Source organism: Podarcis cretensis (genome assembly GCF_951804945.1).
Source record: "Podarcis cretensis genome assembly, chromosome: 16".
Classification (NCBI taxonomy): domain Eukaryota; kingdom Metazoa; phylum Chordata; class Lepidosauria; order Squamata; family Lacertidae; genus Podarcis; species Podarcis cretensis.
This window is the reverse complement of record NC_137186.1, coordinates 36,525,440-36,542,048: the sequence shown is the minus strand read 5'-3', so window position 1 is coordinate 36,542,048 and position 16,609 is coordinate 36,525,440. Positions and strand designations below refer to the sequence as shown.

At 45.8% G+C, this 16,609-nt stretch overlaps 1 protein-coding gene across 2 annotated transcripts in view; it reads left to right on the top strand.

The window, feature by feature from the left end:
- ADGRD1 (adhesion G protein-coupled receptor D1) overlaps positions 1-16,609 on the top strand; it is a 275,448-nt gene that overhangs the window by 43,128 nt on the left and 215,711 nt on the right. For both annotated transcript variants that reach the window (XM_079956568.1, XM_079956569.1), the window contains 3 exons: positions 1,291-1,408; positions 3,644-3,754; positions 11,827-11,902. In XM_079956568.1, the coding sequence (XP_079812694.1) occupies positions 1,291-1,408; positions 3,644-3,754; positions 11,827-11,902 (305 nt within the window). The remainder of the gene's footprint in view (positions 1-1,290; positions 1,409-3,643; positions 3,755-11,826; positions 11,903-16,609) is intronic.

The window sequence follows — 16,609 nt, the reverse complement described above, 5'->3', positions numbered from 1 at the left end:
ATGGACTGTACCAATCCTGAATGTATTGGATTTGTCACCATTAAGCTACATTTGCCTTCAGCACAAGTAAAGCTCTGCTGGATGAAATATGGCTTCTGGTCTATTTTTGGAAACTCCGCTAGATGTTTAAGTTTTACCTCCAGACATATGACCTCGGCCCCTAGACGATGATTCCTATGTTCTGATCTGTATCGTTTTTTAATTAGTTAATTCACAAATTAGACTTAAATCATCATCATTAAACATCATTCCAAACCCTGAATTGAATTGGGGGGGGATCCAGGGTGGGTGGTTCCTAGGTGGTCCTGGATTAGATTGGCCCAATCAGGCACCAGGGTCCTAGTGCGGGAGTGCCAGAAGGGTTGTGACCCCAGTCATGGGTTTTTTAGGGGGCACGAAGCATGCGCCCCCATGCAGGTGCCCCTAGCCCGGCCTGGCCCAGTACTCCTCCCCTGGCACCAGAGGAACCAACACTCAGAGGAGCACCTGGATGGGCCACGCTGGTTTGCCCCTGCCAAGTGCCGCATCAATTGGCCTGGCTGCCACCTGTGTGGGTGGGCAGGTAGCACAGTGCAGCCCTGCTTGGCTCTGATGCAGTGCGGGGTCACTCTGGCAGTGTTGGCGGTGAGCACTGGGATGCTACTGTGGGCTCCTTCACCCTCCGTGCCCCAATTCGCCAGTACACGCACTCCTCCGTTGCGGGCATGCCAGCGCTGGGCACTGTGAGCTCATGCAACGCTGCTGCAGGGGCACCAGATCAGCACCCCAGATTATGGTAGGCTATGTGCAGCCCTCTGGGACGCAGGTGGCGCTGTGGGTTAAAGCCTCAGCGCCTAGGGCTTGCCGATCGAAAGGTCGGCGGTTCGAATCCCTGCGGCGGGGTGCGCTCCCACTGCTCGGTCCCAGCGCCTGCCAACCTAGCAGTTCGAAAGCACCTCCGGGTGCAAGTAGATAAATAGGGACCGCTTACCAGCGGGAAGGTAAACGGCGTTTCCGTGTGCGGCTCTGGCTCTGGCTCTGGCTCTGGCCAGAGCAGCGATGTCACGCTGGCCACGTGACCCGGAAGTGTCTCCGGACAGCGCTGGCCCCTGGCCTCTTAAGTGAGATGGGCGCACAACCCCAGAGTCTGTCAAGACTGGCCCGTACGGGCAGGGGTACCTTTACCTTTACCTATGTGCAGCCCTATCTTCAACAAGGAGTGCTTGGCCTCTCAGTCCCACATTCGACATAAGGTTCCCTTTGCTCCTCCACACAATCATAATCGTGGCTCTTTTTTGGTTTGCTTCTCAGACTGTACCCATTGCTCAAGACTTAGTTGAAACAATTGACAGTGTGATGCTTCATGTGGGCCGCAATCTTGGAGGAAGCCCATCAGCCATAACAGTCGAAGGCACATCATCCGTGGCAGGTGAGGCTTATCTGGCACACACACAGACACCTGTTCTGAAACCAGAATCTGGATAATTGCAATATGACATGTCTGCATCTGCAGCTTTTCACTTGGTGACAAGAATCAGGAAGACTTCCTCCCCTCTTTCAATCAGGGCTGGGGGGGGGGGGACTGCATCCATCACAAAAGAGTTTATACAGTGGATTGGAGGGAAGGAAGAATATTAACCAAAGCTTTTTGATTCAGTTGCAGGTCTCCAAAAGTGGCTTTCTAATGATTCTATGTTTCACATGGGTTATTGCAGTGATTAGTTGGTGGCCTACATGCATTGGTCCACACTATTTTAGACCCATGCTTAAAAACATCCTATGCTAAGGCAGCTCCAATTCTGCCACCATGAAAAAACTAGTTTCTATTTTTTTTTTAAAGATATTTATTAAGTTTTCACAACAAAAAAAGAATTACAAGACAATCAACAAAAACAAAAAACACAAGAAAAAATACAAAAACACAAAAATACAAAGATACAAAAACATAAACAATTTTTCTAGTTTCTCCTCTTTAGTTAACTTATTTTCCTGACTTCCTCACGCCTCCCTTTTTTGTATTCCACTTACGAATTGGTTCAGCAAATTCATTTCCTCACATATTTTAGCTTCAAACTTTCATCTAATATCAAACCATTTTTACCATAATACTAGAACCCCTTCATTTCATTTCAATGTCGTCAACATTCAAAAAGTTTACAATGTTTCTGTAAATAGATTTTGAATTTCCTCCAATCTTCTTCCACCAACTCTTCTCCCTGGTCTCGGATTCTGCCAGTCATTTCCGCCAATTCCATGTAGTTGAAGTAATCGAAAAAACTAGTTTCTAGCACACATATCTTTCTTGGATGGGGTAGCTGTGTGGGAACTGATGTTATATTATTGCCTCTGGGAAGGGCTGGTGCACAGACCTCTAGTATTACATGAGACAATACTAGAACTCAGGGGATATGTAATGAAATTATGTGCTGGAGGATTCAGGAAGGACAAAAGAAGCTACAGTGGTACCTCGGGTTAAGAACTTAATTCATTCTGGAGGTCTGTTCTTAACCTGAAACTGTTCTTAACCTGAGGTACTACTTTAGCTAATGGGGCCTCCCTCTGCCACCACCGCATGATTTCTGTTGTGTGTCGAGACCCCGAAGCCACCCCCTCGTTGAGAAATAACACACACAAGGACACGGATATTAGGTTAATGATATTGGGCAAATTTTGGCCACAACTTTATTGATTACAGAATGTGAGCGCTATTGGCTTAGGCATTGAATGGACTCCTGCCTGATGTGCAGGAAGTCTGGTAAGGGTAAACCACCGGAAGGGAGAGCCCTGTCAATGCGTACCAACTCGAGCTCCCCCGGTGTTCCCGGCGGGGTTGTGTCATGGCCCTAGCCCCCGCCCTGGGCTTCGGACAAGATCAACACCCCCGGATTCCTTTAATGGAATACCCTTAAGCTTGGAGGGGCAGGTGATGGCCACACCTCCCCTCCCCCATCACAAGGTCAAACACCTAAACATTAGGAAGAACTTCCTGACAGTAAGAGCTGTTTGACAGTGGAATTTGCTGCCAAGGAGTGTGGTGGAGTCTCCTTCTTTGGAGGTCTTTAAGCAGAGGCTTGACAACCATATGTCAGGAGTGCTCTGATGGTGTTTCCTGCTTGGCAGGGGGTTGGACTCGATGGCCCTTGTGGTCTCTTCCAACTCTATGATTCTATGATTCTAATGCCTAACCACAACCCTAACAAAGTTGTGATGATTGCTACGAGGTAGGCGAAAACCAAGTGGCCAGTGCCGATTTGCCAAGTGGAAAAATTCCTACCAGGTCCCTCAACGGCGACCAACCAAGGTCCATAGCAAGGCCAGTGCCTAAAACCTGCAAAGTAGGGAGGGAGGGCGGGTGATTGAGGAAGCGAGCCAAAGAGGAAGCCCTCTGGCTCGCGCCTCTGTTTAAATGGTCCCAGCCACCGCCCCCCCGGCCAGTGGATTGGCTGGCCAGCCTCTGACATGGCCAGAACCCCCCAGGCAATGGGGGACTAAGTCCCGTACCCCCGGAAGGGGGTGGGTGGCCACGCGGTCCACCACAACTCCTCCCCACGGGGAAGTGGAGTGGATTTCTCATCCTGAAGCAAAGTTCTTAACTTGAGGTACTGTTTGTGTGGCCTCCCTCCCCCTTATCATTGTTTTTGCATGTGCTTGTATTATTACACAGATTACTCTTTGGTCAAGATGCCTCCCCTACACCTGAGTGTGCCCCACTACCGTTTCCCATTGGAAGGGCAGAGTTATATTTCTATCCCTGGAGAAGCATTTCAGAACAAAGGTAAGATCTATGCTTTATGAAGGTTTTATGACGGGGAAGGCTTATCATTCTCCGTTAACTGAATGTGCAAACTGCCTACTGCAGTGATGAGTTCTGCAATCTTCTAACACAGAGAAGCCAATGTTTCCCTCCAGGTGTTGTTGGAACACAGCTCTCATTGCCCCTGACCGGTAGCCATGCTAGCTGGGGGAGACAGGAGGTGCAATAGAAAACTGCACAGTTTCTATCTGTAGAAATGGACAAAAGAAGAAAATGGTTAAGAGAGAATGCTGTGCTTTGTCAGGGAGATGCAGAGTTTTAAGCTTACTCTGGTTTTACATGCTATTATTGAGGTCCAGCTGGCACCAGAATCCACGGAATATAGACCCATCAGTTACCCATCCCTGTCCTACGAAGCGTGTTTGCGATTGTAGGCTTACAGTGCATTCCTACCCCTGCATTTTTACTTGGAATAAAACCCCCACTGTGTTCTCTTTGGCTGACTCCTAGGCAGGTGTGTGTCAGGGATTCCTGCTCCCCCAGCCTCCCTTGTCTGCACTGCAAGTGCCCATGCCAGCATTTCTTTAAACTTTTTGTTGCCATCCATTCCCTCGGAATGCTTTAAAACTTCGTAGTAATTTTATTTATCTGTTTATTGGAGTATTTGTGCCCCGCTCTTCAACCCCAAAGGCTCTCTGAGCAGCTTACATACAGAGACAGTCCCTGCCTACAGGCGTACAATCTTAGAAGAACACGATACAAAAGGGTAAAAGCACAGGAAGGGAAGAGGAAATAAAAATGAAGAGATTGTGTGAAGGAACTTAGTGCTTAGTTTATATTTTTAGGTGCTATTTTGATAATGTTTTTAATATTGTTTTATAGATTCTAAATGCTGCATTGGTCTGTTAATCACATGACTTGCAGTAATTGTGAGGTTTAGCTTATTTTTTAGTAGCTGTTTTGTTAAGTTTTTTTTATAAATTACAACTGTTTTATTGATAATTTGTTAATTATTTTATATGATGTATGGCGTATTCACTATATGCTATTATGTTTTATTATGTTATGGTTATTTATTGGTTGTAAGCTGCTTTGAGATTCATTTGAATGAAAAGCGGCATAGAAATACAATCAATCAATCAATCAATCAATCAATTTCTTCAGATGTCTTCTTCAAGTCAGGTAGTTGCTTATTTCCTTGACATCTGATGGGAGGGCATTCCACAGGACGGGCGCCACTACCAAGAAGGCCTTCTGCCTGGCTCCCTGTAACTTCACTTCTTGCCGTGAGGGAATTGCCTGAAGGCCCTCAGAGCTGGACCTCAGTGTCTGGGCTGAATGATGGGGGGTGGAGACGCTTCTTCAGGTATAAAGGGCTGAGGCCATTTAGGGCTTTAAAGGTCAGCACCAAGACTTTGAATTGTGCTCAGAAACAGACTGTGAGCCAATGTAGTTAAGCTTGTGCATGAGAGAGTCACCACCATTGGCAGAATAAACTTAAAGGTAAAGGTAAAGGTACCCCTGCCCGTACGGGCCAGTCTTGACAGACTCTGGGGTTGTGCGCCCATCTCACTTAAGAGGCCAGGGGCCAGCGCTGTCCGGAGACACTTCCGGGTCACGTGGCCAGCGTGACATCGCTGCTCTGGCGAGCCAGAGCCGCACACGAAAACGCCATTTACCTTCCCGCTGGTAAGTGGTCCCTATTTATCTACTTGCACCCGGAGGTGCTTTCGAACTGCTAGGTTGGCAGGCGCTGGGACCGAGCAGCGGGAGCGCACCCCGCCGCAGGGATTCGAACCGCCGACCTTTCGATCGGCAAGCCCTAGGCACTGAGGCTTTAACCCACAGCGCCACCTGCGTCCCTAGAATAAACTTAAACAGGCTTTATTAAGGGGATTTTATTTACCTAAGGGGAAACTGACACATGTACAGGGGGCTTCAAAAGTGACTGTTGGCCGTTGATAGTCGCTGTTCCTGATGTGATCCTCTAAGCAGCTTTCCCCTCAACTCAGTCTAATTCTCCACCCCAGCCAATTTATTTCCTCCTGCCAACCAACTCTTAACTCTCCTACTAACAAAATGAATTTCAATAGGGACAAATGTAAGGTTCTAAACTTCGGCAGGAAGAAACAGCTGCACAGATGTAAAAGGGGGACACCTGGGTTGACAGTAGTATGTGTGAAAAGGATCTAGGGGTTTTACCACAAGCTGAACATCTAGGCTGCATCACCAGAAGTATAGTGTCCCGATCAAGGGAAGTATTAGTACTGCTGTATTCTGCCTTGGTCAGACCCCACCTGGAGTATTGTGTCCAGTCCTAGGTGCCACAATGTAATAAAGATATTGACAAGCTGGAATGTGTGCAGAGGAGGGCAACCAAGATGATAAAGGGTCTGGAATGCAAGCCTTACGAGGAACGGCTGAGGTAGCTAGTATGTTTAGCCTGGAGAAGAAGAGATGTGAAGGCCATCTTCAAATATCTAAAGGCTGTCACATGGAGGATGGAGCAAACTTGTTTTCTCCTGCTCCGGAGGGTAGGATGGAAACCAGTGGATTCAAGTTATGGGGAAGGAGATTCTGACTAAACATCAGGAAGAACTTGCTAACAGTAAGAGCTGTTTGACAGTGGAACAGACTGTCTCAAGAGGTGGTGGACTCTCCTTCATTGGAGATTTTTAAAGCATCAGTTGGTCAGCCGTTTGTCCTGTATGAGCTAGATGAGATTCTTGCATTGCAGGGGGTCGGATTAGATGACCTTTGGGTTCCCTTCCTACTCTACAATTCTGTGATTCTATTCTCACTGACAAATGATCCCCAAGTGGCCATTCACTATCCAACTGGCTGGAACCTCTAGCCAATCAGACTGAAATTTACTTGACCCATGCCTCACCTGCTAAATTTTAAAGTAGGTTCTTTGCTCTTCTGGAACGGTCACCTAGCAACCGTGGCCAAAAAGGTTTGTAATGCTACAACAATGCAGGGCATTGTGGCAGTCACAGAGGTCATGAACACCAACCACACACACACACACACACACACACACACACACACACAGAGAGAGAGAATGCATGCAATAAAACTGCAGCCTTAATCAGGCTTCTCTGCACTTGCTAAGTTGGAGGTGAGAGATGCAGGCAAGAATATTGAGATGGAGCTAGGTATTTTGGAGGGAGGCAAGAACATCAAGCCAAACTTCGGTTAGTCCTTGAGCCAAAAACAATAAAGGCATCTTGACTCTCCTCTCTAGTTCCTGCCGGATTCAAAGGGCTTCCACATGTTGGTCGTAAAAGGGAAAGTACTCCGAAGAGAGTAATTCAAGGAACACAGAAGAGTGTTCATTTTTTTTTTTTGTAAAAAAAGCTTTTAGAGGTCAGAAATTTGCACACAATTTCCATAAATACCAGATGCAAAAGCCAGAAAGGAAGCAAAAGTACCAAACACAACCCAAACACCCATTTATGAATCTGGAGATCAAGTGCCATAAGGATCAGGCAGAGACAAAAACCAAAACCCAGAACCAGAATGTTACCCACTGCTATAAATTACTTTAAGTTCAAGACTTCTCATCTTACATTTACAAGTGCCGCGAGTTTAAGGATCCCAAGCAACATGTCGCTGAAGCACCCAGTTGTATTTTATGATTTCTGTCCCAATACTCTTACAAAGGAGCATCAACACCCCATAACCCTACTCAAGTCAATCGGCAACATATTCTATCAACGTGTGACTGGGCACCACCCTTAATGTTGCCCATTCCAAGTGGCTTCACCCTCTGACATCCAGCTATTTATTTATTTAAAGATCTATAAACCACACTTTCATATAAAAATATTGCAAGGCATTATATGTAATATTAAAAAGTACAATGCTGCGGTGAAAACAATAAAGGCATCAAACACATCTGCAAAAGCTGTTGGGCGGAGAATCCCAGGTTCAAAAGGAGTGCATCCTGAGCAATGCATTTTTCCGAAGAAATCTGAAAGTGATCAGAGACGACTCCTTCCAAGCAAAGCCAGGACTTGCCACACTTGGTAAACTCTGACTGAATGTCAGCTGCATGAGGAACCACAAACAGTGCCTCATCAGAAGACCTTGGACCTTGGTCATTGGTCAAGGTCCAAGTTGTTTAGGGCTTTGCGAATTTAACACAAAGACCTGAACCTGGCCTGGTAGCAAATTGGTCATGGAGGCAGCTCTTTCAGCAGCAGAGTTGCATGGGGACAGCAATCCATTCCTGTGAGGAGAAGAAGAAGAGTTTGGATTTGATATCCCATTTTATCATTACCCTAGGTAAAGGTAAAGGGACCCCTGACCATTAGGTCCAGTTGTGGCCGACTCTGGGGTTGTGGCGCTCATCTCGCTTTATTGGCTGAGGGAGCCAGCGTACAGCTTCCGGGTCATGTGGCCAGCATGACTAAGCTGCTTCTGGCGAACCAGAGCAGCGCACGGAAATGTCGTTTACCTTCCCACTGGAGCGGTACCTATTTATCTACTTGCACTTTGACGTGCTTTCGAACTGCTAGGTTGGCAGGAGCAGGGATCAAGCAATGGGAGCTCAGTCCATCATGGGGATTCGAACCACCGACCTTCTGATCGGCAAGTCCTAGGCTCTGTGGTTTAACCCACAGCGCCACCCGCGTCCCTTATCACTTCCCTAAGGAGTCTCAAAGTGGCCAACCATCTCCTTTCCCTTCCTCCTCCGCAACAAACACTCTGTGAGGTGAGTGAGGCTGAGAGACTTCAGAGAAGTGTGACTAGCTCAAGGTCACCCAGCAGCTGCATGTGGAGGAGCGGGGAATCGAACCCGGTTCACCAGGTTACGAGTCCACCGCTCTTAACCACAACACCACACTGGAAGTCCGGATGCTGCATTCTGCAGCTTCCAGACCAGATACAAGGGCAGCCCCACCTAAAGCATGTTACAGCCATCAAGGCTTCAGGTATGCAATACAGAGTGAATGTGTGCAGGGAAAGGGGGAGCCTTTGTGTGTACAGCTGTATGCTCAAAAACTTCCATATGTCTAGAATTCTGTGCAATCAGCTCCCTGCCTGCATATGTTTTTGTTGCATGTGTGGACTTAGTTTGTGCAATATCAGATGTAGGGCTAGTCATTGCAGCCTTCTTCCAGTTCATATGTTGATACAGGACATGAACAGCTCGCCCGTCACCCATGATCTTTTCTAGTAACCCCCTTTACAACATCAAAATCCTCTGCTGCATACTCTTTTGTCACTCATCTAATCTAGGTGTTGCCATCTAGTCTTTAGCCAGCAATGTCTGAGCATCAGCGTATTTCCTACAACTTCACATTATTTCATCTGAATCACATGCAGCTAAGGCTGTTCATTGTTAGCGGTCACATCTGCACTGCACAGTCAAATCGTGTTGGTTCCTTGCCGCAAAAACGAAGCAGCAAAAAGAAGTTTGGGAGTACCTTAAAGATAGATTTATTGAGCCACAATAAGTCTTAATAAGGAACCATGAGACTCTTGGTTGTTTAAACTAGTTCTGCAGCTGTTCTTTCTCTCCATGGAATTCTAGGAACCACAGTTCTGTGGGATAGATTAGAGACCGTCACCTAATCATATTTCCAAGGATTTTTGGGAGGGGATGGATGCAAAGTCATGGCTTCTAAAGTGGCTTGTATAAAACAGATGCAACTTTTCAGGGTAGAATGTGTATTTAAAAATCTATTTATGAAGGATTGTTTGAACTGCTCTTTGCATTGTGGTTCTCCAGATGACCTGTTTACGGAGCGTTTGTCTTGACTTGATTGCACAACACTTACGTAGAGGTTAGACTCTATCCAGTCTCTATCGAGCATTCGTTTTGATTCATTTGCAGGGAGGTTATATGACCATGAGCATTCATTCTGATTTGCTTGTACACTGTTTATACACCTTCGCCTCAATTATTCATTCTTTGCATTTCCCTGTTTCCTACATGCAAAAAGTCTGCTTTTTTGTTTTAAATAAAAATGCATTTGCTGCAGTAGGATGATAGGAGGTCCGTATTAAGGGATGTAAACCTGGATCGAGGAATGTAATAGCATCACTCCATTCTGTCTTGGTCAGACCTCACCTGAAATACTGTGTCCAGTTCTGGGTACTACAGTTTAAGAAGGATCTGGATGGTCTGGAAGATAAGCAGAGGAGGGTGACCAAGGTGATCAAGGGTCTGGAAACCAAGCCTTAAGAGGATCGGTTGAGGAAGTTTAGCCTGGTAAAGAGGAAATGGAGAGAAGATCTGATAGCCATCTTCAAATACAGTGGTACCTTGGTTTAAGAACAGCTTAGTTCATGAACAACTTGGATTAAGAATGCTGCAAACCTGGAAATAGGTGTTTTGGTTTGTGAACTTTGCCTTGGAAGCAGAACATGTTCCGCTTCCTGTTGAGTGTGTTCCATTTGTAAATTGAGTCCCCTGCTGCTATGGGAAAGCATGCCTTGGTTTACAAACGCTTCGGTTTAAGAACGGACTTTCGCAATGGATTAAGTTCGTAAACAGGGCCGTCTTACCCATAGGCGCTAGGGGTGCAGGGCACCTGGGTGCTGGGCTCTCAGGGGCGCCAGGCCAAGAGTCTGGGGCCTGAGAGCTGAGTCTGGGGAAGAGCCCGCCCATTGGCCGGAGCGCTGTGACTGGCTCTTCTGCTGCAGGCGGCTCTGCGTGCGAGTTCGGGGGCGACCGAGCCAGCAAGACGCTGGCTGGCTGGCTTTGCCCTCCTGCACTCCTGGGACTGGGTAATGGGGTGAGGAGCCGGGCAGATCTTTGCACCCCAGCACTGCATATGCTTAAGACAGCCCTGTTCATAAAATAAGGTACCACTGTATGTAAAAGGTTGTCACACGGAAGATGGAGCATGTTTGTTTCTGCTGCTCCACAGGGCAGGGCCCGAACCAATGGCTTCAAATTACATTAAAGGAGATTCCAATTAAATATTAAGAAGAATGGTATAAGCTGTTTGACAGTGGAACAGGCTTCATTCAGAAGGTAGTGGATTCTCCTTCCTTTTAAAGCAGAAGTTGGATGGCCATCTGTCATGTATGATCTAATTGAGATTCTGGCCTAGAAGGGGGTTGGACTAGATGACCCTGGAGCTCCCTTCCAACTCTACAATTCTGTGATCCTGAAGTTGCTTCCAACCCCAAAGTTAATCATACTCAGAGTAGTTCCTGTGAAATTAATGGAACTGATCAACTTAAGTCCATCAATCTGAATGGGTCTACTATAAGTAGAGTGTGATGGGATAATGAGCTGCTTGTGCGTAAAAGCTTGATCCCTCAGAGATTACTCAGTGTAGTAAAGCTCTGACTTGAGCGGAGCCCTTTGGCATGGCTCCGTCAGTCGCTGGTAGAATCTGACAGTGGGCGTCTGCGGAAACGTTTCCAACATAAAAGCTGTTTAACGGAAACGCGTCTCCTGGATTCTCTGCGTGACAGTTTCCGGCGAGGGATGGGGGTCCCTAAAGGGGGTCCTGATACCTCCTCACTGTTCTCACTGGAAGTATCCCAGAGCCTCCCCTCCGACTCCCTTTCCCTTGGAGCTCTTGCTCCCCCCCTACTGGTTCCCTCTTCTGCTGTAGTGTCTCTGATATTCTCCTGGAGCCTTTCCACCACCTGTTCTTCCGATGGCAGTCCCCTGACATAGAGCTTGGTTGGGCACACATCCCAGAGCACTTCAATCGGGCAAACCTGAATTTCTGGTATTCACGTGAATCCTTTCCACAAAATGCTTAGCCACTCATTTTGCCTTTGAGTTCGAAGCCATTTGAAGGAGGTTTTACTAGAGACAATATTTATATACCGTAATTTAGCTTCATTACATTATGAAGGTGGTGAGAAGTCTACACTGTCCTGTGTTGATATTCCTTTTCTAAAACTGTGTGTGTGTGTCGGGAGGTGAGAAGGAGTGTTCCTTCTTCCTTTAAGTGAATGGTTGGAATCCCCATAAAAGTAGAAGTGGGGAATGATGGAAGAGGTGACGTTGCCAATTTACAATGTGGCTTTAAATTGGCTTTCCCACCCTCCACTTTTTGCTCAAGCTGCAAAACTGGCATGTAATAAACACCCTGTCCCTTTCCCTCTCTCTACAGCTTGGATAACCATTGTGGGACTTCTCTACCATACCATGCACCAGTTCTTTGGAAGTATCAGACCAATAGAAACAAAGTAAGTTCCTTATTAAAAAAAAGGCAAGCTGATTGTGCATAACGAATAGTACAAATAATAAAAGTGGGACCCTGGTAGGAATGGGTGAGTCTGTCAATCTTGGTTTTCATTTATCCCGGCATATTTCCATATCAGTTTGAGATTATTATTTTTTGGGGAAAAGTCCTCATGAGAATTCACCAGCGTTTTAGTGCAAATTTCTCTTCAAATACAAATTTGTGCAAAGCAGTTTCCCCTAATATAATGTATGATTTGTAAGTTGTTTTCACTAAAATGTGAACCTAGCATATGCATGTTTTTGTACACCTTGCTTGTTTTTGTAGGCCTTGCTTGGCTAAATTGCAAAATTTGTGTGGATTTCAAAAGATGGCTGGTTTTGGTTCTCATCTGGCTTTGTAGAGGGTGAATCATCTTCTGCTGGATCTAGACACATTAAAAAAAAAACCTTACAGGAAAACGTGTTATAAAGCTCATAATGGAAAATCACACTGGCGAAGGAACAAACTACAGCGCCATGTGGTGTCGCATGTTTATAACACAGTTATAATGATATAATTGAGTGTAGCTGAGTCCTGGGTTTCACACTACGTTGGATTGTAACATGACTGGAAATTTCAGTGCCTACATTTGCTGGTTGCTTTCAGCGCATGCAATCTGCATTGTGATTTCCTGTGCAACCTATTTGTGTCTGGGTCTTGTGCTGGGTTGGACTTTTAAAGCTGACTGTGGATCGCCTACAAGCAGAATTGTATCGTGAGTCAAGTGGATTTTGTGCAACGCCTAGATAATTTGTTTTCTGAAGTGTCTAACAAATGCAAACAAACTCAGATAATTCCCACTGGGTATGCCCAGTAGCTCTTTGGACCCTTGCCTAGATAAATCATATGTATTGCCATCACCTCCCTCTACCACAAGTTAATGTTCACTTCTCCTTTTGTAAAGATCATACCTTGTTCGCACTTCAAACAGCATGACAGACTAATACTAACATCGCCAGTGAAGTATAGCATTCTTCCACCTCCTCCACCTTTCCCATACGCACTTGGCTAATTTTTACACCACTAAAGCAGATAAAGCACTCGGATCCATTTACTTTCTGCATTGCACCAGTGACATGTCCCGTAGATTAAAACAAAGGGAACTAAGAGCAATATACCATTCAAAAAGACAGCCCAGCTCTGACCTGAGAATTTCCCAAGCCAATTCAAGACAATCATATATATAAGCATAGTCTAAATGCATTAACTCAGGTAATTACTGCTGAAAGAAATTGATGCCTGGAGTGGCAGCCCTCAGAGGCAGAGCAGTACGTTTCCAAACACAATTCAAAACAGTGACAGTCTGGAAATACCCCTCATTATCAAGGAGAAAATGGCAGGTGATGGGAGGGACCTGCCACAGGCTCTAACGAGTTGCTGCCAGTTTGAGTAGACAGCACTAGTCTAGATGGGTAGGCTGGCCTGCTGTTGTGCAGTTTTCTGCCTTCCTATATAAGCACATAGAGCTTTTTCCACAAGGGGATCAGTCAATTATGCAGCCCCCACTTGCAGCCTTGAAAAGAGTTGTGCTCCAGGAAAAAGCTTTATCACATGATCATGTTGATGTTCTTAAATGGGCCCAGATAACACTTCCTGGTAGTATGAGTGACTTTCAGCGGCAAGTAAGTTGGCATCTGTCTGTCTCAAGAGACATTGGAGAGCACCTCTGGGGGCGAAGTTAAACTGCTGTGTTATCAGCACCGAAGTGATCTCCCTAGGGGATAAGCCTGGGCAGTGTGTATGGAGGTCCTCGGCTGCCCAGGTGACCTCACTGATGTGGTCCAAAGGAAAGCAGAGCAATGCCTCTGGCACCAGCTTGGCTGCAGGAGTTGCCAGAAGAAGGTGTACAGGGCACCATCCAACCGACTCCACCCAGGATTTGTGTAGGACTTAACTCCTTAGCTTCTTCTTGTTCCAAAGATACCCCCCTCCCAGGCAGTGGAGGCTTAGGATCAGTGTTTTCCTACTCCTAGATGGGCTATCTTCCCAGGTTGACGAGCTCCATCTGCCCCTCACTTCTCACTGCAGCGCATGCAGAAACGGCCTTCATTACACTATTGGTCTCATTCGCTCAATTTGCTGGAGCCTGTCTTCGCATGCAGGGGAAGTGCCTAGCTCACTGAGTGTTTGAGACCCACCAGCTCCTCTCACCTGGTTTAGCCGGCCAGATGAAGCCATTTCCTGGGGCGGGGCATCTGTCGCATGCTTGCAGCATCTCTGATTGTGAAAAACCCACATAAACGTAATGGGCCGTATAGTTACAATTGCAAAGTTATTTACTAGAAACTACTTCTCAGAAATTAGACACAGCTTCTCATAATGTCGAAATCAACTTCATAATATAATAAAAAGTAGCTTTTCAGTTGATCACCAAGTCCAGTATCTACAAAATGCAAATCCTATTTAGTCAGTGCTGTAATACAAGAGAAGATGAAGAAATTAGAAAAGAATGTACTACAGCACTGAAAAAATAGGATTTGTATTATGTACACACTGGACTTGGAGATCAACTGAAAAGCTACTTTTTAATATCTAATTTTTGAGTAGTAGTTTCTAGTAAATAACTTTGCAATTGTTACTATACTGTCTACTGCATTTATGTATTTTTTTCCCAATTGGATTTGCATAATATAGGCATTCTGGTGGTTTGGGCTGCTTCTCTGAGCCACAGGGGGACACGGGTGGCACTGTGGGTTAAACCACAGAGCCTAGGACTTGCCGATCAGAAGGTCGGTGGTTCGAATCCCCGCGACGGGGTGAGCTCCCGTTGCTCGGTCCCTCTCCTGCCAACCTAGCAGTTCAAAGTGCAAGTAGATAAATAGGTACCACTCTGGCGGGGAGGTAAACGGCATTTGCGTGTGCTGCCCTGATTCGCCAGAAGTGCCTTAGTCATGCTGGCCACATGACCCGGAAGCTGTACACTGGCTCCCTCGGCCAGTAAAACGAGATGAGTGCCGCAACCCCAGAGTCGGCCATGACTGGACCTAATGGTCAGGGGTACCTTTACCTGAGCCACAGGTGAGAGCTCAGTGCAGGGTGGGGACCAAAGGTGGACAAACCACCTATTTTGGGACTAAGTGGAAGCAAATGTTAGCTGCAAGACAATTAAGACATCAGCAGAGGTTATAGCGGATGGAGGCAGAGGATGGGGCACTTATAGCTCAGCACAGCAAGAATGCTGACCAGGAGCCTGTAGAGAAGTTACCATACTCTTCACTTGGGTGGCTAACTGGGTTGTGTGAAGCAATCAGCCTCAGGGAAGTGCAATATTTCTTACTGTGATACCAAATCCCAAGAGGCCATAATTTATGGGCCATTAGCTGTATAAGATATATTATCTCGATAATTTGTTCTGGCAAATGGGGCTGGAATGTTTTACTTCCCACAGACAGAGAAAAAGAGTGGGAGGCCAGAGGCTCCACACACACAACTATTTCTCGTTAGGGATTTAAGAAGACGCTGATCTCCATTTTGCCCTGTATTCACCACGCGCAGCACTGTTTCCATTCAGCCAATATTTGGCTTCCGAGAAAAAACAACAGCCTTCGTCTTGCTGTCCGCTATGGTGAAACGTTATGTGATTGGTAATGGAATTAACTACATTATCATCACGTTCTTTCACACCAGTCACTTCATTGCAAAGGAAATGTGTTGCAAATATGAAAACAGAATATCGTCAATTGCGTGTTGTTGTGTATTATTTGCAGACTGAAAACACCATGAGCGGCAAATCCAGATTTATTTTATGGGTTGATCTCTGTTCCGGACATGGGATGAATGAGCAAAAATCGGCAATTTCTGCTCCCATTTCTGTTTCCTTTGGAATTCTCTGACTTCCTTACTGGTTGTATACTTAAGCAAATCCCATCTCTTAAAATCTGGATGGCACCTCAGTTCTTTGGAGAAAATAGGAATTCCAGGAATGCTAGCTTGGCCTTACTTCCCCCATCGCTTGGTGAATCAAAGTCCAGCTAGCTGAGGAATGCTTGCCACTCATCATTCATCTTTCTTCTCGCTTGCACTGATGCACAATTTTGTGTGTGTGTTTATACTGCTTATTTATGCCCCTAATGAGAATTTTTACAATCTCATTTTCTTTTCAAGGTCCTTTCTTTCCGCCCAGGGTTAGCCAAGGCTGTGCCTTCCATATGCTGTGGACTACAGCCATCAGCCCCCTCTGGCATAAGACAATAGTCAGGGATTATGGGAGTTGTAGTCCATCAACATCTGGAAGGCACCAAGCTGGCTACCCCTGATTTAAGTCTTTAGGGCTGCAATCCTAAACACCCTAACCTGGCTGTAATTCCCGATGAACACAAAGTAAATACATGTTTACTTTGCATGTGCAGTGTGTCTCAGAACTGTGCTCCCTCACCAGTAGCTGATATCTCCTGTGTTATCTAATGCATTACTAGTAATGATATGTAAAAAAAAAAAAATGCTTGTACATGCTAACACCCTTAGATGCTTTTCTCAGTTTCAGTGTGCTTCTTTTGTCTTCTTTTAGCAGAAGTTCTTAAAAATACAGCATTTTTAACAGTGAGCCCACAGAGATGGAGAAAAAGTGACTGGTACAAACTTATAATAGGGTGGTATGTAAATTCAATTTAAAATAAATAAATAATAATAAATGAAATAAAATGGCCAGGCATAGGTTAGAGGCTTTTGA